The sequence below is a fragment of the Strix uralensis genome, chromosome 3 (genome assembly GCF_047716275.1).
Source record: "Strix uralensis isolate ZFMK-TIS-50842 chromosome 3, bStrUra1, whole genome shotgun sequence".
In the NCBI taxonomy this organism is placed as follows: Eukaryota; Metazoa; Chordata; class Aves; order Strigiformes; family Strigidae; genus Strix; species Strix uralensis.
In genome coordinates this window covers 40884615-40909390 of record NC_133974.1, presented here as the reverse complement: position 1 = coordinate 40909390, position 24776 = coordinate 40884615, and the positions used below count along the sequence as shown (strand labels likewise).

Below are 24776 nucleotides of genomic sequence, written 5' to 3'. Positions count from 1 at the left end.
TACATCTACTTTTTGCTCTTACAATACAAAGGAGTTTGGTATCCTCAAAGATCTGTGCAGACCTTGGAGGTGGGGCCAGGTGGGAAGGTATATGCTCTTGGTGGTTATCTCAGGTCTTCTTTTGACTTTAAGGAGAGTCTGGCTGCCACTGGCTCCTTAGGCAGCTCTTCCAAAAAAAAAAAAAGTGTTCCAGTCAGGACAGGGAAGACTTATGCAGAAAAGAAACTATAAAAAACATTTTTGGAGTAAAGTTTAGTGCATTTCTTAAATGATAAGAAATACAACAAAATCCAATTAAACAGGACAGGATTTAAAATATTGCACAAGTTTACTGAGAAGTTAGACCACAGATAAAAAGAAAACAATCTGCATTTTGGCAATCAACACATGGCTCCTATATACAAATTTGAAAGTGAAATCTGAGTTGACTGTGCTTAGTATTTGCCTAACTGACAGGGCTAAGTTGAGTGTACCTCCATGGTAGAGTGCTAGCCTGAACGTGCCAGAGAAAGCTCTACCTGCTGCTCAGGAGACCCTCAGGAAGAACAGGCACATTTACTTGCAGAGAACAGTTTAACAGAACAATTACGCTTCAGTCTAACTGACAAAATCTATTTTAACAGCAAATAAATTTTGTGTGATAGCCTCAGAGGTACAAATTATCAGAACTAAGTTTGTTGTTGTTTTCCTTTTTAAATGCTTAATAATTTTAAATTGTTTCAGCTGCTAGTTATATTTCACCTTGAATGAACATCTCATTTTAATTCACCCAAGAGAAAGTATCTCTCTGATCTTGTGTTTCTTCAATACAGTATTTCCTTCTTTCCTTGAGGAGAAAAATGAGCTGGGGATTCCTACATCACCTGCTGAGTGGAATGAATAAATATTCCACAGGAATTGGAAGAATTTGGGTGGCAGTTGTGTTCATATTCCGCTTACTGGTTTACATTGTGGCTGCAGAAAACATCTGGAAATACGAACATGATGAATTTGAATGCAATATCAAGCAGCCTGGTTGTGAAAATGTCTGCTTTGACCATTTTTTCCCTGTTTCCCACATCAGACTTTGGGCTTTGCAATTAATCATGGTCTCCACCCCTTCACTCTTGGTTGTTTTCCATGTTGCTTACCGAGAGAACAGAGAGAAACGCCACAACCAGAAACTTTATAAAAGTCCAGGAGAGATAGATGGTGGATTGCTGTGCACTTACCTTATCAGCCTTATTTTAAAAACAGGATTTGAAATATTTTTTCTCATTCTGTTTTATAAATTGTACAATGGATTCAAAGTACCAAGTCTTGTGAAATGCGACATAAGACCATGTCCCAATACCGTAGACTGCTATATTTCCAAACCCACAGAGAAGATGATTTTCCTCTATTTTCTGGTGGTAACTTCATGCCTGTGCATTGTATTAAATCTAAGTGAATTGAGTTATCTCATTTTCAAATACTCCATAAAATGTTATCTGAAGAGGTACATCAAGAAAGATCAAGGCTCAGAGGGCGACTGCCACAAATCAGAAATAATTGGTCACAACAGACCAGCAGCTGTGGGACAGTTCCACAACAGCTCCCCGTCCTTGCCTCTGAATGTACAAGACAAATGTGAGAAAAGTTCCCTGTTGACTTGAAAGAAGTCTAGAGACCACCTCCCTGTTACACAAGCTGCATTTGACAAATTGCTTTTCCAATTAGTGCTTTACAGAACTGAAAGGATAGTTATGTAGGAAATACTTTTTCTCTATTAGTTCCCCTTACTTGAGCGGATAAATTAAGTCACGCTATGTATGTCATATATAGAATCATCTAGATCTTTTCATGTTGAAACAAGAGGTCTAGAAGTCTGAATGTTCCATGAATTTTAATATAAACACAGATCCTTATGATAAATCATGCTGAAACAATTGCTCAAACAGTTGTGTGTTGAATATTATGCAGAATTGCTTTGGTACAAGCAAAAAGAGGCTTTTTATATGCAGAGTTAGAGGAACCTAGGATTAAGATGCTGAACAGTAAGGGGATGTACAGCATTTGTCAGGTGAGTGTCACGTGAGTGGTCTGGTAACTGTTGAAATAGTGATTGGAAAGTGCTGGCATAGAGCAGCTGCGGGTCTTTAAGTGAGCTGGATGGTCACAAGCCCATTCCACTGGACTACTGTAAAACATCTCAAAAAAAGAAAAAAATAAGAGGTAGACACATCTAGTTTAGCCCAGGTGATAAAGACAGACCTGGTTATTTAGCTATTTGTGGAGCACCTCCTTCTGGAGGTATTTGAGCCCTTTATAGTTCAGAACACATCCTGTAAGAAAAGGTACTTGGATCTCAAAGGATCTGAGTAGAGAAGCCTAGACTGCACAATATGGCAAAACAGTAGTCAGTAGTCTTAGTATTCAGCAGCCTGGAATCTGGTCCCTTTAGTAAGGCTGAAAATATTGCTACCCCTTCAGTAGACTTCTCTGCCATAGAACAGGTGAAATCTAAAAAACCGGAAAGTCTCCGCTAGAAACAAAGCAAAAAAGAATCACCTATTCCCTCCTCCCAGATTTGAGAATATCTCTTAAACAACACACACCTCTTCTCTTTGTATTGTGTGTTGCTTGGGCTAACAGGAGAGGGACAGAAATTAGCTAAGATGGGTCTTCTGTCAAACCTAGACTTCTGATATGATAGATATTAGTGCCTAAAAAGACTTATTTTGGGGCAGTGTTCTCTTTCCATTGCTGGGATGAAAGACCTTTGGATATACATCAGCACTGAGCCTGATCAAAATACACGCTCTAGAGAAAAACACTGCCTGCAATAAGCGGAGCTGCCTGGATGTTGAACCAATTTTATTGTTCATGCCAGGATAAAGAGGAAACAGCAGCAAAAGCACGTTAACTATTTTTTCACTCCAAAATCCCCAGCTTTGGTTACAAAGCGTTACTTTTATTAGTGCTGGGGTAGTGGTGGTTACAGAATTAACTTTAAGAATTAATGAATAAACTATGTGCTTTTGACTGTAATTTTCAAGCTTTGTTGCTAAAATAAACCTGCTTTTATAAAAGGTGAAAATAAATTTACTGCTGCTGAACTGCAGCGACAGCAGTCCCTCAGATACCAGCTTGCCAGCTTGTGGCCAGTTAAAGTTTTACATCTTGAGTGATGCTGAATCAGTGCGTACATTGAGACAACGTGCTTTATAGAAATCAGAACATTTACTGTTAAATCTTTACCTACACAGAAATGCAGTTAGAAACCCTTTTGCAGCTACTGGACAAAACCCACCAAGGAGTGCATGAAGCAAAACCATTGCCCATCAGCCCTGGGTAACTGTGACTGCCACAGTTTGAGTAACTGACACAAAACCCAAAATTATCTTGGCCCTTTTGTACCCTAATGCATCATTTTTTAACACAAGGGCAACACTAGCAAAATAAAAAAATGTTTCCAAAATGACTGTTTTTTAATTATTGAGGACAGATTGTTAAGACAGCACATTAATGAAAAAGTATTTATTCTTTTTTTTAAAGCAAGGTTTATTTGAGAGAAAACGAAGAGAAGCAAACAGTTTATCCAACACAGGTTTCTGATTAAATTTGTGCATTAGCTGCTCTCTAATAAAAAAGTATATTAAGTCAGGGCTTGAAGGGTTTTAGAGCATCCCCTAAAGCTCTGTGGCTGGTCAGAGCTTCCTGCTTAGACCAAAAATTTTCCTGTGAAACAAGAACTTTAATTCTTTGGAATGTATAGTCGAGGTTTTATTTCTAATTCTATCTTCAACAGTCATGAAATGATAAATAAATTCCAAAATCAACAGGTTTCAAGTCTTGGAGGATACTTCAGTTTTGACAAAGCCAGTACATTACATGAGAAATACTCTGAAAGATTATTATGGACCAACTCTGTGTAACCCCCGACTCACTCATAGCAAACCACCAAGTGGTTTTTACGTTATGTGCTGCAAAATTGTTTGACAGAGCCACTAATGAAAAGGAAACGAGCATCACACAAGGCAGCTGTCAGATTTTACTTAACCTGAAAGAAATTTTTCATCTACTTTCTGAACCCTTGCTCTTGGCTAGCTTGCTCTTGTCTTTTACTGGCTCCTTCTCTTCCACAACCATTTCTCTATCTTTACACTCCTTTGTGCTCCAGTTTAAGTTTCACTCATCCATCCATCTCTGAAGTCGTTTGCTCTTAATTTGGGTTCAAGTAAGTTTGTAGGTTTGGACCCTAAACTAAAGGTTTAATGGCTTTTTTGTGTATTCAACTTCCAAGTCACTCAAACAGACAAAATTTTAAAAATTTCAATTCAAGTGCTGTTTTTTTTTCTTTTTAAAGTGTAAACGTACAGTCTCCTCAAGCACATAGCAATTCATAGGAAGCTGATCTGAGCCTATACTGCAGTGGAGAAATAACATGATCACTCCATGCATGTTCATACAAATAATATTTACCTCATTCATATTTCAAATCATCTCTGCAAACATTAAAAGCTCCAAGTCTTACACAGATCCTTATATTCTTTAAAACCCAAGTAATGTCCTTGCTTTGTGACAGATGAGGTTTGAAAAAAAAGTCACAGAAAAAAGCAGGGCATGAGCAGGAGCTGCTGCCCCAGCTCCTGCTTCAGTGAGCCGCCTCTAGCCCTGGTGGCCTCAGGCTAGCGTGCCCGTGCAGATGGCAGCCCCAACCATACTTCTTCTTTGGCACAGAAATTAACTGCAAGAATACAGCCAACTACTTTTCCTCGCCTGAGCCAAGAACTGTTTTCAGTGTTAATTTTAAAAGCATCACTCCCTCGCTATCCAACAGCTGTAGACAGGACATGCCAGGACACTCTAGGACCAACAGTCCCCCCATCCTGCTGAGAACCACCACCCCACAAACATGCGAGGACAAACCCACTGCTCTTATTTAACACTGAATTAGGGCTCAGACAATGTAAGATTTCTTTATAGTTAACCACGAGAGGCTGACTACCAGTTTAAAGAGGTCTTTCAATCACAAAAGAGTCTCTACTCTGCATCCAGACCCCTTGATTTGGTTGTTTTCCCATCAGCAACATTCCTGCTGTTGATAAGGGGTCTAAAAGAAAGCATCTTCGCTCAAATGCACCACAGCTGATGGGTGACATGTCTGGAAGACACAGACACAGAGGAGGAAGGAGAGAGGGGAGGAGACAGAAGGACCAGGCGGTTGGGCGGGGGCTGGCAGCACCCATGGGTGTCAGGGCAACCCTCAGGCTGAGGTGGTGCTGGCAGAGCTGGGCTCGGCCACGCTGGAGCCCCATCCCGCCCGGCAGCCCCAAGGGCAGGGGTACAGCTCCAGGGGAGCTGTCAGTTCAGGCACACTATCGCAGCTATAGCAGGGTTTTATACGTCACTTAACGTAAAATATCTAAATGCAAATACCAAATCTATTTCCTCAGGAAATTTTGTAGGGGGCTTTACCAAACCACAGTGCCCTCTGCAGTCCAAGACATCTTAAATTAGACACACCCTGCCTTCAGTCCCCCACTTTTAGTTTAAAATAGTTTTGTTTTTTAAAAAAGGAAAAAAAAAAAACCACATCCATACCAGCTTACCTCTTGGACAGGCTGTCAGTACCCCCCTAAAAGGGACTGTGCCATGACTATACTGGTACAGCACTCACTTTAACTGGATTAATTGGGTTAAGAATTAGACAATATTAAAAATTCCAGAAATGATTTCCTGGATATTTATGACATTAGATTTTTTTTTCCCTTATTTTAAAATAGCATTCTAGTATAGCACCGTGTAGCTAAATAGTTGTATGCTATTCTGTCTAAAAACTGCATATGATAATCTATCATCAGGAAGGTCAGTTTGAAACTATTTAACATACACAACACAAAAGTCTTCTGAAAATCAACAGTTGTGAGGTCTGTTGACAGTGATTGCAGTGGCTAGGTGCATCTGAAAACAAGAGATTTCAGGCGAGCTTTGTGGATCCCCTCCAGAGGAGGTTCTCTGCCACCTTCTCCCCTACAGAAGATCCCTTCTACAATCACCATGGCTGGCATCCCACAGCGACTCCATCCAGGGAGACTGTGTGGCCTCTGGTAGGTAGAACGTGGCATCATGTGCTTATAACCATTACAATGATCTCTCCTAGAGTTAAAATGCAAGGATTTGTTTTGATCATTCTCAGACAGACCTTTGACTTACTAACTTGGCAGTTATCAGTTTACTATCAGTTTAGTCACTTGGGAGGGATCAAAAGCAAGAGGAGGGAATGGGCTCTGTTCAAATGGAAGCATGGGCTTTCTGAGAAGGTCTGCAGTTTAGCACCAGATAGAAAACCGAGGGTTATGCCCAAGTTGAAATGCTGTTGCCTTTCTGCTTTTTCTTACGTAATCCTCACTCTCACAACGTCAGTTCATTTGGTTGTAGGAATGTGCCCTCGGCACTGATATTCAAGTAAACTGTCAAAGATTCCAGGTGAATAGCTCAAGAGCAATCAAGTGTAGCATTTAATGCAAAGCTTTACATGGCAAGACAAGTTTATAGAAAAAAAAAAATCAAGCCAATCTCTCCCAAGATAATGACTATTTTATATTACTGAAGGTAGGTCACATCCAGTAATGAGAATAATCCAAGCAAAATTTTTGGTACCACACAATGCAGCTGGCTTGTCCCATCTGAGTTAAGTACAATCACGCGTGAAAACCAACACTGAAGATTCCTGGGTACTGACAGCTCCCACCAACACATTCACGCTTTTGGTTACTTGACAAACTGGATACCTGTCGTTTCAGTTAGCAGCATACAGAGAAATTGCTCCTATCCTGGGCACTACAAGCAGCACCGCTTCTGAGGCTCATTCCAGTGTGGAAAAGAGAGAGGTGGCGAGAGTGCTGCCAGGTACAGTCAGCAAGAGGCAGAAGAGCGCGGAGGGAGCCTATGCCATCAATAGAGCACAACCACCGAGTTTATCTGCAAGATCACAATCTCACTTCCCTTTCAGAAAGTGCCTTGTTTATTCAGTTTTTAATGGTATGGCATAAGGACTCATGTATTTTATAGATAGATACCAAATTGGTATTATCAAAATAAACCATCTGTTTTATAAACCCACTATTTACAAAAACGGTTTCTGAAGTTTTTTTGTTTTTTTAACAAAAATTAAACTATACACCAATCTAAGTTACAGAAACAAAAATAACCTTTATAAGATCACATGTATAAAACAAGAAATGAAATGTGATTTTATTTAAGGCAATACTGGGCTACTTCACAAATCACCACCTCAAATATATACACTGCTCCACACTACTAATTTTCTATCACATTCACAACGGATTCTTTAATACCAAATATTGTTTTAAATCTCCAATGTAGCAAACTATTTTTATTCACATTTCCATTTTTATTATGGAATCATAAATGCTTTGTATCCAATTAAAAGCAATGAAAAATGTAGCTATAAGAAAACTATTATATTTATGAGTTAACTACATATGAATATCATCCATAGATATTGGATGTTAAAATTTACAAAAATGAGAGCGTGTCAGTACGTTTAACCTATGAAATGTGATCTTATCCAGCTCCTCTCCTGTAAATAAATGCTTTATGCAAAATAAACTGGATATGGCAGACTTAGCTAGTTTTAGTTCAAAAGTTCTTAATTTAAAATGACTAAAGGACAGTTTTAAAAACTTGCTCACTTAGTTACAAATTAAAATTCCGAATATAAATGTGTCATTTAATAGTTTAGACTTACAGACTGCTGGTGGCAGCAAATGATTTACAATAATAAATATATACAAAAAAAAAAATGTATCTACAAATAAAGAGTACTGTTATACATGAGCAGTGACCTGGTGAAAGATACCAATCACAGACAACTCACAAAGATTTAGTTCATGGAAAGGACAATCTGATAGAAAGTTGAGGTTTTGATCGAGTATTTACAAAACTGAAGCAATTACTCTGTTCTTCAAGTCCCATAGGGATAAAAACAAATAAGACATTTACATGACTCAAGTCATGTTTTTTGCTAGATTAAATCACTTCGAAATAAAAGAGCTCCACAGTTACTAGCATGCTTGATGGCTTTCTATTCAAAATAAATTTTATTACAGGTCACGGTTAAACACACAAGGTTTTCAGTATTTTGACTCTCCTTACTCGGTACTCATAACAATTACTTTTGCAGCTGTAACCTCTGGATTATCCTCCCAGCGTCCTTCGAGCTTTCTCATACTGACAGTAGGTTTCATGTCCTGAAGTTGCTTCAACACACACTCAGTGCAGTCTTTAAAAGTCTTGTCTAAAACTATCTTTACGTTATCACCACCTGGAAGCTGTGATGGGTTGGCAAACGGTACAAGGGTTTCAGATTCAGAACACGACCAAGTGACATTATTACTTGCTATGGAGGTCTTCTCGGTGGATTTTCGTGAGTTCGAATGGGATCCTTTTTTGGTTCCACCACTATGGTAGTCTCTTTCGGTGTTCTTCTTTTGTTTCACAGCAGACTCTTCAAGGAACTTGAGGAATGACACTTCAAAACCCATCGGCTTAAAAGAGCTCCAGTCGAAAGCTGCAGGTTGCTCTTCGGCCGTTTGAATGGCGACAGCAGTCTCTTCCTCCCTGTGCATGCTACTCACGTCAACAGGCAGTACTTCCTCAGTTTTTTCAGCTCTCCTCCTCTTATTCTGAGATACATTTTTTTCTTTGTTTGCTCTTTTTAAGTTGTTTGATTTTTGCTTTTCTGAGGGGCAGGAGCTGGTCTCCTGCAAGTCACTATTTACACTGGAAGAGATTTTTGCTTGGTTTTCAGCACTTGAGCAATCCTCATTAATCAGTTTAGTAATGAATAGTTCTGTCAGTTCATCCACTTCATCCTTCTCACCTTTTTCAGTTTCCTTTTGTGGTAACGTAGATGTGCTTGAATCATTATTGCTTGCTACCGAACTTGGTTCAGGCTCTTTCACATCACTCTTTTTATCAGTCTCCTCTTGCTCACAAGAAGCTTCCTTTACTTGCGAGACAGAAAGCTTTTTAGATACAATAAGAAGATTTCTGTGTTGGGAAGTAAATGCTTTGGACAGCTTATGACATTTATAATGCCTTATGATGTTACTTTCACTTGTAACTACGGATGAACATCCCTTTATCATACATGGATACTGAGTTATGAACCTGCTCGTACATTCCGATAAGGCATCGTTTCTAGCCTTTATTGAATACACATGCTTGCCACGTTTCAGTGAATAAGCCTTATTTTCTTGAACTTGCATTCCTTTTGAGTTTTTGTTTTCCAAGTTCACGCTCTTCTTTCGTTTTGTTTTCACTGACAGCCTGTTACCTTCTTTTCCAGATCTGTTTTTTAGTCCCCTCTGTTTGGACTTCAATGGTTTCTCCTGATTTGCTTTGCTTGAAATGTTTTCCTGACCTGGGGTCAGTCTCCTGGGTCTTATTAGATGATCTTTATGCTTGTCGTTATGTTTGTTAAAAATATGCCTCAAGAGGTTAGACCTAGTAGCATAAATACGGTCACAGCCTTCACAGTCACACTTGAATACGCCGTCATCTTCTACTTTGTTTGGCCTTATCTTAATACCGTGATCTGCCTCAAGATGTACAATGTAGTTAAGATACGCTGTAAACGAAGACTTACATTGAGACTGATCACAGGAAAACCTTCCGGCCTCTGGAGCCGATTTCATGTTTCCAATTTGCTCTGGGGTCATGTCATGAAGCTTCATATAATGCTGTATCAAGCTAGTAACTTCCTGGAAGATGCGAGAGCAGTCATTCACCTCACACCTGAACTCTCTGACGGCAGGTTTGGTTTCCACCTCATCGCGTTCCTCTTTGCCTAGCTCATTCTCCTCTTCCACTTCGGCAGAGAACGCGGGGAGGTCTGATTTGTGCACAGCTTGGTAATGAAGGATTAGGTTTTGCTGTATTGTAAAAGCTGCGAAGCAGCCCTGATGGACGCACCGGTATGGTCTATAAGGGCTGTATCTAGTAGGAAACTCCAGAGATTTTGTTACAGGCTTCCTACGTTTTCTCTCCTCTTTTTCCTTCCTGTACCGCCTAGCCTTGCATACTTTGGGTTGTGCCTGTGTACTACCAAAAGAGGCTGCATTATGCTGCTCTAGTGGAACAGAAACCGCCTGGGGAGGTTTTTCCAGTTTTTCAGGAATATTATTTTCTGGTAGAAGTTTTTCCAAGACTTTTACAGGCTCTACAACTTCCTTTACTTGAGCTTCTTTGACCAATGGAGCTGGAGTTTTGTTTTCTATTATTAGTGTCGGCAAAGTTTTTATTTCAACAGGTCGTGGGGCTGTGTTTACAGTTTCATTTTGAGATCTTCTGCCATAAGGCCTTTTAATTTTTAATTTTACCATCTCCTCTGTCGTGAAATGATGTACAAGCTGACAGTGTGCTCGGAGATTAGAGTTTCTTGTGAATGTTTTTGGACAGGTAGCTACAACACATTTGAACGGGGCATACTTCAGTTGATGTTTCTTAATTTCTAGTATCATTTCTGCAGTGTACTGATGAACTTTGCCATAGTGTTTAAATAATGCATCTTTTGTCATAGCACTATAATTGCAGCCTGGATCCTGACATACAAAAGGCTTATTGACTTTATCACTAAACTGAATGTTACTCGCCTCTGAAGATATCTGGACGAGGGGTTTATTTTCAGTGGACACAACAGGAACTGCTGGTGCTAGTGTATCTGCTGGAAGACACTGGGAAACAGTCTCAGAGACCTGAATGGGAGAATCATTTTCTAGTTTCAGTTTTTGCAAGCCCTCCAAAATTTCCAGTATTTGAATATCATCCTTTTGAGATGTCTCAGACTGAGTAGAGCTACTCTTTGCAGTGGTGACATTCCCCGCATGCATGACAAACTGTGCAGGAGTGGGTAGCTTTATACCATGTGCAGAACTTCCCGAAGAAGCCTGTGCGTTATTTACTTGCGAGGTCTGTCCTGAAGCAGTGACGGTATCCTGAATTTCAGTTTTCACCTCAAGTATCTGTGAATTCATAGCAGTTTTAATTATTTCCAGGGTTTTCTCAAAGTTCTGCATAACATTGTCTTCTGAAATCTGTTCCTCTGAATTTGCTTGCGCACAAGAATTTACTGTCATCATTTGGGAATCCCCATTTTCAGTTTTTACTGTTAAAGGGGGTAGTGTTGTACGAGCCTCGAGATCTGTTTTGAAGTTCTCTTTGATACTGGCCATGAATAACTGATTGTCAACATTATTCAGTTTCTGCGTGAGATTTTCCACCACTGCTTGAGAGCCACAATTTGCCACCAAGTTGGACTGAAAACTTTCTCCCTGTATTTGCACTTTTCCTTCAGTGCTTTTCACCAGAAGTCCCACCGTTGTTGTATTATCTACTGTTACTTTCTGAGACATATTGGGTGCAAGCAAGGGCGTAGTTGATTTTCTCTTCCTCTTTGAAGCACTGGTTCCCTTCTTATTTAAGTTGCTTGATCCTGAATTCTTGGGACTACTTATAACTGAAACTCGTGAACTGCTCCCTGCGAAGTTTTGTGGTGCTGCAACAGTATTAGAAAACGAGCTAGGACATAAGCCATTTTCAACAGTCTTTAGCATTAAGTCTTCTGTTACAAAAACAGGCAAACTCTTGCATTCATTTATTGGAGGAATTTTGGCATTGAGGGTCCTGTTTTGGTCTGTTAGCAGGGTACTGGGGTTACAGACTGTCTGCAGCAGAGGGGATGCAGTCGAGTTGGAGAGAACAGATGCATTTATCTGAGTTGTACCAGTGACACAACTTGTTGTAACTACATGTGGAAGTACTTCTGTGTTATCAAAGGTACTTGGGATGCCTGCAGTCTCCAAGGTTTGTTTTATAATTTGATTTCCTTCCTCATTACCACCATTATTAAAGTTAGTCACATTGGCCCGTGGAAACATAGTCTGCAGTAAGGCTGTGGAACGATTTTCAGCTGCAAGTAACTGGAGGAATGATGGATCTTTAAAACACGTCTCTGGATTGAAGGCAGACTCCTGGGGTTGTTGCAAGTTTAATGAATTTGAGGAAAGAATCATACTGGCAAGCAAAGACTGTCCATTAGCCTGCAGAGCTTCTTGAGAAATTTCTGATCCTTCGAGGGGCTTACAGTAAGACCTCTTAGATAAGTGACCACCAAGTGATCTAGGATTAGTGAAAACTCTGAAACACCTGCTACAGATAAATTTGCCATCCCTAATTATTGCTGGCCACTTCGCCCGCTTGTTATGTTTTGGCTTCCTTTCTTTCCCATTTGGGCCCCGGCCACGATCTTTTTTCACCTTCTCTGAAGCTGGATGTTGAGTACTAGTTTCATTGAAGTTATTTTCATTACTCAATCGTGAGGGAAATATTTGATCAACAGTTTCCTCTTTTGGGAAAGCAGAACTAGTGTTTCCTTCTAGTTGTGATGAAAAGTCATTTGTGTTATTTTCCAGTTGTGAGAAGACTGAATTTGGAGGATTCTCTACTGATGAAGGAAAGAGAGACATTGGACCGTTTTCTGCAGGCAAAGGAAGAAAAGGATCTGAACCGCCATCAATATTCAGAGGCATAACCGTTTTTGCCAGATCGTCCAACTGGGAAGGCAAATTTGCACCAGACAGATTTTCCATTTGTGAACATAAAACACTCTCAGGCTCACTTTTAATACGAGTAGACAAACTTGGATTTATGACACTTTCCACTACAGGCAACATAGGACTGGCCAAATTTTCAAGGTGGGTTGGGAAAAGTGTACTTGAGACTTGTTGCACTTGACTGGAACAGGTGGGATTCAAATTAGATTTGTTCTGTGAAGTAAAAGCAGCACCACTGGGATTACCCACTTGCGACGGCATAAGATATACAATCTTCCCATCGTTTGGCACGTTTTGCAGATTGCTGGATTTTCGTGGTTTCTTATTTTTACGCTGCATTTTAAAAGCAGCATATTGGTCAGGGTGTGCTGCCTTCATATGTTTGCCAATGCTCTGCGATGAGTTGTATGTTCGAGTACACCCCTCAACCTGACAATTAAATTTCTGAACTGGTGCTGCTGGTGACACAGCTGGAACTAAAGAGCTATTTATATTAGGCTGTGAAGGAATAAATGTAATACTTTCTAAAGTTTTTAAAGGCAGGTTATATAGATTAGCTGCAGCCTTAATACTGTCTTCAATTTCAAGTTTGGAAATGGGTACGTTGTTTCGATATCCTGCCTGATTCTGCACGCTGAATGGATTTACAATGCTCACTTGTCTTTCTAAGCTTTTCGACTCAAGGTCTTCTGGTTTTAGTGTGTCTGAGGTCACAGAAATATTTTGAATATTCTGAGTCTGACTGAGGCAGTCTTCTTCCTTTCTCTCTTGGAAAACTGGAAGACAAGAGTCAACTGATGAGCACAACTGCTGGGCTCCAGGTTTAGTGGTATCTACTTTGCTAGCAGTAGCACCCAATTTACCTCTTTTTACAAAGTTATCTCGGATCTTCTGGTTAACAGCTGGCACCTTAATGCTGCTTGCTGGAATTACCACTTCTGTCTTCACTGAACCCGTAGGAGACTGCTCCGAACCAGCATTAGGCAAGGAATCACTTTGCTGCAATATAGTCACTGATGCATTTACACTTTCATTCCCTGCTGGTTCTGCTTTGATTTGATTCCAGACAACGTTTTCTCCTTCGGTAAAACTACTTCGGTTGTCAGCCAGAGGAGATGTCAGTTCCTCTTTAACAGCAACTCCATCGGTATTTTCATTAGCTTTAGAAGGTTGACTTAAATCAGGCTGATTAGTCTGGCTCTCAGGCTGTTGCACTTTTTCAGGCTGCTTGTTGTGATCGTCAAGGTGCTTTTCCAGTTCATTCTGAGAACGGTATACCTTTCCGCAGCCTGTGACTTTGCAGGTATAGGTATTATAGTGTTGTGCTTCGTGATCGTAGAGTAAATAGGCTTCAGAAAACACTCTGCCACATTTAGGAAACATACACTTTGCTCTGAAGACTTGATGCTCTTTCCTGTGTGTCAGCAGCTCAGCGTAACTGTTAAAACCAGCCTTACATTTCATCTGTATGCAGATATAAGGCTTGCTGCCACAGTGCATTTGTAAATGATCATTCAGGTGAGTAACACTTACAAAATGTCGTCTACAGTACTGGCAAATCACTTTTTTGCTTTGCATTTCAAGAAAACGTTTAGCTTCTTCATTATCTTTATGCCCCTTTGCATGTGCTATTAGATTTTTGAAATATTTAAAGCCCTTTTTACAAAATGTTACAGGGCAGGTAAATTCATTAACAGGTAGTGGCTTTTGAACTGGCACTATCTCTGGTATGTAAGGTTTATCTTTGTCATCGTTCTCATCATCTGAGCCATCGTTATCATTAAACACAATGAAGTCTGTTGAATAGAGACTGTTCTTCTTAATGGGTCGCTGCTCCTGTTTGGATACAGAATGAGTTTTCTGATTCTCGTTGGCAGTTGTTATTTTAGGAGGCCTTCCCAGTCTTCTCAGTGGTTTCATAGCAGCCAATCTCTCTTTGCTGGATTTTTTAACATGAAAAGTTACATGGGGAACAAAGTTTTCTTTAGAATTAAAATTTTGGGCACAAATAGGGCAACTGTAAATTCCATCTTTATAATGTTTCTGTGCATGCCTAACTATTCTATGACCCAGGAATTCTTTGTCGCATAACACACAATACTGCATATAAGCTTGCCAGTTCCTAAATCTAGCTGATATGAACCCCCTCTCTCTCAGTTTTTTAATTTCTCTCTTTTTCTGCTTTTCATCTCCAATATCCTTAAGAAGGCTAGTAGCTTCATCGAAAGTGCCAGCAAGCCCATTCACAGAAGTTTCTTTAGTCTCTTCTTGGCAATCCTCAACCTTCTCATAAACTTCACTATCGTTTAGTTCGTCTATTGATGACACGATGGATGCCTCCTCTCCCATTAGTGCCAGACACTGACGCTTGAGAGTTTTCCAGTCCCAGAATTCTGGATCAAAAGGCCACTGAGTTTTCAGTACAAGTAAGAGCTCACAGCGTAAAGAATTTGGTATTGGAAGATTCTCTTCATCATACTTCTGGTCAGGCTGATTATATAGCATTTCAACAGCATAATATGCATCCACAGTGGGTTCGAGAAGAAATTCACTGAGCTGACAAGCACGTTTAACCTCCAAATCATCTGGTAGCAAACAGGAGATAGTCTTGCAAATAGATATCTTGACATCTGTATTTTCACTAGATTCCAAGCGCAATGCTTTCACGCACAGTTCAATGCAGGTTGCAAGTCCAGCACCATCGATCTGTAAAGCAAGACTAATTTTAGTAAGTCAGCATATCATAACCCTTGCTATATTTGTAAATAAAAGAGATCATTATTCAACCCTAAGTGTGAGAAAAAATGCACCTGCAGTTTATAATAATACTTTCTACTTTAAGAAACATTTGTTTGTCTTTAGATGCTATACCTTTAGTTGCAAAATTTGCCTTCATGCTACTAAAAAGATGTGAAAGTTTACATACAACTAAAACACAAATTAATTGTATGTTCTGTCTAGTTTGAGGACGTTAGGACCATATGTTAGAGGTGTTCAGTTTACATTAGAGTAATATTGAGCCTTTCTCATGAAATAAAGCCTGTCAGTTGTGTCACAGTTATTCAAGATGAGCTTCTATGGAGCATTAAGTTAACACTAGGTAGAATTCAACTGGCAAAAAGTGGTACAGCTAAAGTAAGAGAAGAACATGATCGTCAAAAAGATCTATAATTTGGAAATCACTTAAGGTATAAAGGTTCATTTTTATTTTTAAAATTATGCCACTTCAAAATCAACTGACCTCAGTTGAACACGTGGCTTCATTCCAACTGAAAGTAACAAGTTAAGTTAGATGTTCCATTGGTCACGTGGTCTTTCCTCATTTATACCCTCAGTCAATGTAAATTACGTTTATGTCCAATTTACAGTCCCTTTATGCTGCCAAGGATGCACAGAAAGGCTGTGGTATATTGGAGAATAAAGTCCAGCGAATTTATGAATGCACAATCTACTACCCACATGGTCTCAAATTTCTGCCATCAATGAAATGATCCACAGCTCGCTAGAGATAAATCAGTATGGCACGGAGCAGACAGAGCTCTTAATATCACAAGCCTCTGCAAAAGTTAACTCTAACACTAATTTAGTTCAGTCTGTAGCAAAAATTATCTTAAAGATTAGAAGCCCATGATTAGCTCCACCAGAACACTGCAAAAGGAAAAAAGGAACTTTTATTCTTAGAATTAATACATCAAATTACTGAAATCCCCCAACTAAAAGCTTTCAGAAGAGCTCAATTTAGCTATAAACATTAAATAATGCAACTACTAATGAGAGGAAACTAGGAAAATTAGATGACAAGGTTAGCTGAGATAGACCAATAGAGTTTTTAATACAATACTGGATTTAAGTCCACAAAAGGCAAGAATTTCATTTATCAAAACAAAATGCATTCTTAGTTGTAATTCAAAAGTTTTTTTTTTTTTTAAACTTTCTGTAATTTTCTTAAATATTATATACAGCCTTAATTTTGTCTCCTTTTAAGCTTTTCCTCTCCATTTTCCATATTTCAGATATTACAGAAAATAATGACGAGAGAAGTTAGGACCTGCTAACAGGAAATACCTCATTTAGAGAACATGTAGAATAGTAAAAGGCTGTAACCTCACCTTTAGTTTTACTTTCATCTCAATTGTAGCATCCAGCTCTTCTGTTTATCGCCTTTTTTTTTTTTCCAAAGGAACAAAGAATTTTTAATGATTCAAAATGAATCAACTTACAGTTTACCTGCAGAAAGAAGTTGCTATGGCCTTTCCTAAAACCAATTAGGACTGTCCCAGAGCTGATGCGACACAAAGAGACAGAATGTCTAAGCAGCTTTCATAAATTTTCCTGATTACAGTTCCATTAAAAGTGCCAAAAATATTCTTTCAGGAGTATCCTTACCTCTGAATTAATTACTTTAATCAGGAAGAAAATGTGATAAACAGTCTTAGTTAACACAGAAAGTTGTCGACATCTCTCTAGATACACTTGAATAGAAGGCTCTACCCTTTGCTGCAGTTTACTCCAGAAAAGAGTCAGTTCCCTAGAACAAGAGAACAATATTTCAGGGCCAGCAACGCAACCACTAATCTGATCACAAGAAATGCAAGGTTGAGAACAATTTCTATTTTGTCTTTGGAAAGGAAAGAACGTGAATTTATTCACACCTTATCTTACTGAGAAAAGCTTTTATTAATATACCCACATTATTAGTATCTAATTTTCAAAACTGTTACAATGACTCAATTTCAGAAGGACAGATCAGAATTAAATCAGTATTACCACAATTTATGCTACACAATTTCCAAACTCATGATGTGGTCTTGAAAAAAAGTCTTGCGAAGTAGTTTACTCTTCAATTCACAGACTGGAATTTTACACATCTGAATTCTTAGTAATTACTAACAGCTATAGGAGGATGGCTTTTCTCTGTGGTAGATACATTTTTCTTGAGCTACTCTGCTTTAAGAGCTGAATCTGTGATTTAGTGAGAAATTAGCACCCAAAGCCAGACAGTATTACTGTATCTAGAGTAACTCACTAGTTCATTCCTCCTTAGGTGAAAAGTATTTAGTACCTTGTGGAATGGTGTAACCCCCCAAATTTTAGCAGAATCTGCTAAAGCAAAATCCTGCATTATCAGATATTCTCCTGCTGCTGCACATAAAAAGGAGGTGCACAAAGCAAATCCTTCAGGAATCATAAAGGTTTGGAAGTACAACCAAACTGTTAGCAGTTGGAAATTCAGACCGCAACAGCTCAAATATTTGCCAACAAAGACCAGTTCTTTGTTCCCACATTAATGAAAGCAAGCCCTAAACAGTAAGTATCTTTACCTAGCTTATTATTTTGGTTATAGTAGTAAAGAGCTACTTCTTTTCTAGAAGTCAGTTAGAGAAAGAAATACTGTTACGAAATAAGGACAGATGGAAACAGTACTTACACATTAAATGTTGACATAATGCTGACTAGCTGTCTGCAGATATTAAATTCCTTGTTTCTACAGTGTAAGGTTATTGTAAAGAAAAATTATTAACAAGCCACTGGTATTTGTAATGCCTCATCAAATTCCCATAATGGAAGCTGATCTTGTCAAATATTTTTTCTTTTCTTTTTTAGCTTTTCAAGAGCCTTATCTCCTTCCTGTTTAGCTCACAGATTTTATCAGCTAAAAAAAGTTAACTTATGGCTTATGTATCAGCTCTATCTTCCCCAAACTAATTTTTGTTCCACTAGACAGAAAACAGTATTTAAACTCACCAGGCACAGTACATCTCTCCTTGCTGCAGCTGGCGAGATAAAAATGCTGCACATAAAATCAGAGCACTTTTTTCATCTCCATCAGATTCTAGGTTACAGATCATTTCTAGAGCATCTTTGCAATCTACTTCGGCAATCTAGAAGGGAGGAAAGAAAACAAGACCAAGACTAAGAAAGTGGATTCACTTTCAGACATATAGTCATCTGATCCTTTGCAAAAAGACAGTAATTTAGAATTTAGTGTGTATTTAACTCTATCAGATAGATAAGCTTGAAAGCAAAACAGTCCGTTTCTAGACAGTGTGTCAAAACTGATTATGCCACCAGAAAAACTGTTTTACTAACATGAATATAAACTTGTTTCTCAGACATAAGACTTATTTGTTCTACAGTCCCAGTCACTTAAAAATTTTAAAATACGACATTAATTATTCATATCTATTACATACATATGATAATTGTAATAAGCAGATTTATAACTAAATTGCAGCCTCACACAAAAAGATTATTACCTGAAATTCTAACCCAGTTTACTAGTCACTGATGTTATTACTGTTTTAACACAATAGCTGGGCAATTAATGAACCCAAAGTTTAACATGAATGTGCCAGTATTTTACAAAATCGAAGATAAATAAAAAATGGAACCTCTACAGTAAGAAGCAGGTCAACTGAATGCTCTTCTAGAGGAACATTACGGTCTCTGCAGTGTAACTTACTTGCTCAAGCAGCAATGGAAGCACTTAGTTTTGTAGCAAAACAAAGGAAAAACCACAGTCACCCGGTAGTGCTAGACAGCTTTATCAGTACTGAATTAGCACACTTGTTCTAACAGCTACTGTCTAATTTGATTCTCAGCAGACTGGTTTGATTACATGAATTAGTACATGCCATTATTTATTTTATGACATTGGCAGTTGAAGAATAACTTGACCATTGCAATATCACTGTTGGAAGTCTCTCTCGAGAAATCACAAGATCACGCAAAGCAAGAAACAGAAGTGCCCACCAAAACACCCAGCCAGTCTGGTACTTTGGGTAAGGTGGCAGCACAGCTTGGTTGGGCACCGTGGTATCCAGCTATTGGTCCAGCAATCAAACTGCAATTCTGAAGAGTACAGCAACTCATTTTTTCCTCCAAATTGACACTTTGTAAATATACTAAGTAAATATATTTCACTGAACATTACTTGAGGTTTAAGAACGTCAAAGTCATCTTCTAAAGAAAACTGCATTTCTTAGGACCTCAGAGAGAATAGATTAACATAACTGTAATACCAATTTAGACTGAAGATCTGCTTTGTTCAGTGCTCCATCTCAGACAGGAACCATCAGTTAAAAGCTTAGGGAAGAATATGGGAAACAACTTACAATAAAGGGATTTTTTTTCTGAAATGTTTTTCCAAACTCTCGGAGTTCCTATGGGACCCAGCTTCCAGCAAAGGTCTGTACAGGTCCAGCCATCAAGCCTGTAAGTCTAGCACTTCACATGCCACAGATTTGAATTCTTCACATTACTGAAGAACCTATTAGCCTAATCCAAGCTGCAAATGAGCTCAAATGCTACTTTTCTGCCTATTCTGAATGGATATGAAAATTTCCATACCACTAAAGAGTGAGCTGTCCTTCTTAACAGTTTACCTTTTTTTCCTCATTTTCTTACTGTTCTCACACTGTGAAATGGCTACTCAGTTCAGAAGTCCATCTTGACATGTTAATAGTATATTTGGTATTACATGAACTTTCCAGAATGGTTAGTAATATTGCAAACAGTGCTGCAGCTGAGCAACCCAAGCAATCCAGTGTTTGAAAATATCTGAATTAGGCTCTCTGTGATAATCTGGTTTGAACTTTTCTCAATGTTATGGCATCCTAAGAAACAAGGCTACCCCGTTCCTTTTGTCCACAGGATTCAGTTCATTCACTGACTGAGCCCATTCTGCTTTGGGAGTGTGGTGGGGCTGAGTAATGAAGGAAGCATGTTTGCAGGGTCACAAATTCCAAGTTTCATTGAGCCTTCAGCAAACAAACATGAGATTGCACAGCCCTGTCACAGCTCCCCCTGAGCCTGTTCTGGCAGGGCCTACAGCGACCAGAGCTGGGAGGGTAAGACCGATCTAATCCTACTGAGCATTGGAAGAACATGCTCAGTGAGAAGCTGTCATCTTAGAATTTAGTCTATATCTAGGGTAGGAAACTTATCCAACTCTAATCACTGCATAGTTTTCATCCCTTTAAGATCAATTTCAACATGCTTAACACTTATTATGAACATAAAAAAATGACAAAGACAGCAGAGAGATGCAGTCAAGAGAACTGACAACTGCAGTTAGTTTTCCTTTAAGAAAGAAAAAAGGTCATAAAGCTTTGGTGTGGGGTGAGAAACAAAGATGTCACCTGAAAGAATGCAGAAGAGCAAAGCTGTCATCTCTTGACTTCTACATTTAAAAAAGAAGGATTTTATATTTCAAGCCAGATCAAACATCTGATTTCACCTTCAATTTCACCCGGCTATTTGGGTTAAAAAAAGGTTATATTTATTCTCTGAACTGAAAGTAGCATCTAAAAGGGCCTCTTTCTATGTACTAGGTTCTACACAAAAAGCTACAGCTAAAATAGTGAGAGTGGGAAAACCATTATCTTCACCTTACTAACGGGATCTGAGGCAGAGTTTTAAAATATTTCAACAAAATCAAAGTTGTGGCAGAGCCAGAAAATGCCTACGAGTGACTTAATATTACATTTCCACAAGTGTTTTAATTGCATCATTACTAGTCAGTTTAAAAGTGACTCAAAAGAAAAAAAATACCGAAAATATTTTAATCATACTTTAAAAGAAAAATGTCTTCTACAAAAAAAACAGCCTATGATTAGTGACTTTATTATAATTAAAGAAATAAGTCTAAGAAGTTCTTAATTTTTTACTTACTTCTTCCATTAGCTTTTCATTTGGTGATCCTGAACAAAGACAGACCAGGTAGGTTTGCTTGAAATTGCCTTTTGCACTGATTTCTGGATGGTCAGAGCACAGTTTTGCCAGGGCAGTAGCTTGTGTTAATTGCTTCGTTTTCATTAGGTGCTTAATACGCATATCCAGCAGAACGGGGCCTTCAAACACTAAAAATTCATTCACTTCAAAGAAAAACAAGCCAAAATATTACATATACGTTTCACAGCAGGTTACAGAGTTAACAGATGGCATTTACTCATTCATGGTCAACCCCTAAAATTTATACAAATCAAAAAAGGTACAAAGGGTATGAAGCACAGATGAGAACAAGCGTCTTTGAGAACTGTACTTGTTTATTATAAGGATTCCCTGCTACAGGAGACCTTTTATCTACTTGCAAGTTTTAATTCATTCTAATTTCTTGGCAAAATAGCTGCACATGAAACAGATCTAGAAAGCATATAAATATTAAAATATTTAGATACCATTTAATTATAGTTCCACAGTAAGACAAATAACACTAAACCACCTCTCTCACATCCTTCTTTATGTGTTTGTGCTATGTCTTTGCTAATAGTTGCCTTTTAAAGACCTTGCTATGAAAGGATAAATGTGACCAGTGTAGAAGCGTCTGAAGCTCTTTGTATTGGTGTTGAATATTTTGTATTACACATGTATACAATGCAGTCAAAGTCCTTTAAAAGTTTTTCAGCTAAATAGATTTCCTACAAAAAAAGATGCTCGTCTTGCATACACTTGACTGTGTATAGTTTAAAACTCAAAGACACAGGAATGGCTGTATTTTAGTCAACTGTACTCTGTAGATATGCTGCTACCAGAGTTAAAACTCTGCTGCCTATGCTAACAATCTAACTCTAGGTGCTTCAGTGGAAGGTGTAAGAATCCTACAAAAAAGGGGAGCACAGGGTCATGTTCCTACTCTTATGTATATGTCTCAGATTTCATCCAGATCTTCAAGATCAAAAATTCTTCATCTTTGAAGCATGAGGTTTAGTAGTACTACGAAAACATTTAAAGTTAGTTATTAAAACTAGATAGACACAGAGACAATTGATTTTGTTTAATCCTTTTAACACCAACCCTCCCCCTCCAAGACAACTGTTTCCACTAGCTAGTTACATGCTGCATGAAAAATCTTTCTGGTTTTCAATTACCCACATCTTAATTTCATGACACATTCCCTCATCTTTTAGAAACATCATAATTTTCTACTGTTTTTTGTTTTTGTTCTTTCCTGAAAAACATCAGTCATTATATTCTTTGGTTGTTAGGGAAAAATCTTGATTTTTTCTAATAAGATTTCTTCCAGCCTTTGAGCAGTTTCATCTCACCCCTGCCTGAAACCTTCTGGGCATCTGCAGTGCTCACTTTCTGACACATCTTGGTAGAAACATTTGTTATATTCCTCTTAATTTACTCTCCTTGAGTTTCACTCGAATCAAGTTACCCATTTGCCTAATTTATATTTTCTTGACTTTTAAAGTCCTGTTTGGTCTTGATGAAATAATTAATTTCAGCATCTACAAAATTAATTACCTTTCTACTATTTGGAGTGTTAGTATACCAAACATGAGGTTTACTGAAAGAAAAAAGATCATCTCATTTTATTCTTTGCTTCCTCCTATCCTAGTTAGTTTTTGATTCATGACTGCCTTTCATTTTATCTCATGATTTCTCCTTCTTCTAGCTACTTATGCAGGATATTACTAAAAGCCCATCTTGCAATCAAAATTAGGTCAACCGTTTTCTTTTTTATCATTTTAGTGCACGGAATTTTAGGGCAGAAAATACTGCCTTTTGCAGAAATCAGGCCTGTTAGACCTCATCATTATCTTTCACGCATTCTCAGATTTATGGTTGAATTATCATTTCAACCAACTTGCTCGTTATTTGCTCAGGATCCTTGTGCACTATTACAAATGATCAGCGATGGCTCACTGATGTGTAAGAATATTCTTCCTCTCTCCATGTTGATGAAGATATGACCAGATTTTTATTCATGTAGGAACAAAGAAAAACTAGAGCACCCTAACAGACAATTGGTAGATGGTAACCTTTTTTGTGTTTATCAGAGGACATATGCCTTTTAAGCAGAATAAATGTTCCTTTAATGTCATTACCAATGCCTTATATAAAACGTTCATACTCTTGTCAACCCACAAATGACCCAGTGATTAATTACATTCAATAGTTTTAGCCTTGCTCTTCCTCCTACCAGGTACCAGTAATCCTTTCACCCACAGTGCTTATTCTCAGCTAGTCTGTCTGGAATAACACTGGAACATTTTACCTTATTTTTGTAACAAGATATAGGAAAACCTTAGACTTTAAGCTATATTGGTAACCCAAGACATTTCACTGTGATTTATTATTATAATTACTGCATTTAGTATTTTAGAGACTGTATTCTATCTCCCAGCCCTCAGTAATCCCCTTCCTTTAGCGTTTACTGCTTCAGCCAGCATACCTTGCGTAAGCATCGGAACATTTTCTGTTACCTTCTCAACAAGATACAGGAAGACCTCGGGGTTAAAGCTGCATATTAGCTCTTAAGTCTTTCTTCTAATCCAAGTGATTATAATCATTACAGTTAACATTTGAAAGCTCATTCAAAACAAGTTTTAATTATATTTATTTCGTAACTGAACTACGTATGACACAGAGACAAGAAACAGTGCCAAGGTTGCAAGAGCAAGTCTATAGTGGGGAAGTCTTAAGGATAAGTTTTGAGGTTTTTTAAACATTTTATAAACAGATTTTACGGTGCCATGTCTATTTCAAAAGTTACTGCAGACAAATTGTTAGTTTACCATAAAAAAATATAACTTCATAAAAATGCTTTTTCAGCACAAGTTACTTAACCTCTATGAGCACAAAAACTGAAGTATTTAATGAGAATGATACAGTTTATCAGTAGCATGATTCTTGGAAGAATTATTAAATGTCGGTTTTGTGCAATACTCCACCATTCATTAAAATTCACAAACTTATCTTTGTGCAAGGCATGTGCAGAATTCATGTAAAATTACGGAACATGAGAGAAAGAGAGACAAGCAGATGACCCCTGACAGATGGCACTATGATCTACTAACGCTGACAAATAAACTTGGAGACACTGGGATCTAACCTTTTCGACACAGTTGCCCCGTTATTCCCTTGAATCCCATAGCTGGAGTCTCAGGTCATACTACCAAGTGATTCCATGTCAAGCTTGCAAGAACTATTATGAACTTTTATTACAGGTAATGTTTATACCATACATGAATTAAAAAAGAGAAAACAGAACCTATAGATTAGTAGCACACAAGAGCATAAGCAAGCTGCGAACACAGTTCTGTAGTAGTAAGTTCTCTATGGTGGACAGTCCACATGTATGTCACGTTTTGGCTGACTGGAGGACTTGGAGAGCATAAAGCAAAGAATTTTTGCCTTATTGAAAGCACTCATAATCCTACTAAC

General features: G+C 38.3%; 2 protein-coding genes across 7 annotated transcripts in view; one reads left to right on the top strand and one right to left on the bottom strand.

Moving 5' to 3' along the window:
• The first annotated feature begins 839 nt into the window (after positions 1-839).
• GJB7 (gap junction protein beta 7) lies at positions 840-7016 on the top strand. 2 transcript variants are annotated; one of them, XM_074862020.1, is made up of 2 exons: positions 840-1533; positions 6880-7016. In XM_074862020.1, the coding sequence occupies exons 1-2, from the start codon at positions 840-842 to the stop codon at positions 7014-7016; spliced, it is 831 nt and encodes a 276-aa protein (XP_074718121.1). The 2 variants fall into 2 exon arrangements, with proteins under 2 accessions (XP_074718121.1, XP_074718122.1); XM_074862021.1 differs by lacking the exon at positions 6880-7016 and having other exon boundaries at positions 840-1760.
• The window catches only part of ZNF292 (zinc finger protein 292), a 56898-nt gene continuing 35605 nt past the window's right edge, over positions 3484-24776 (bottom strand). For 2 of the 5 annotated variants that reach the window (XM_074862015.1, XM_074862017.1), the window contains 4 exons: positions 21276-21478; positions 18348-18484; positions 16989-17130; positions 3484-15308 (listed from right to left, as the gene is read on the bottom strand). In XM_074862015.1, coding sequence (XP_074718116.1) covers positions 8139-15308; positions 16989-17130; positions 18348-18484; positions 21276-21478 — 7652 coding nt within the window. In that variant the 3' untranslated portion in view covers positions 3484-8138. Of the gene's footprint in view, positions 15309-16711; positions 16944-16988; positions 17131-18347; positions 18485-21275; positions 21479-24776 lie in introns of those variants that run through there. The other 3 variants (XM_074862016.1, XM_074862018.1, XM_074862019.1) reach the window with 3 other exon arrangements.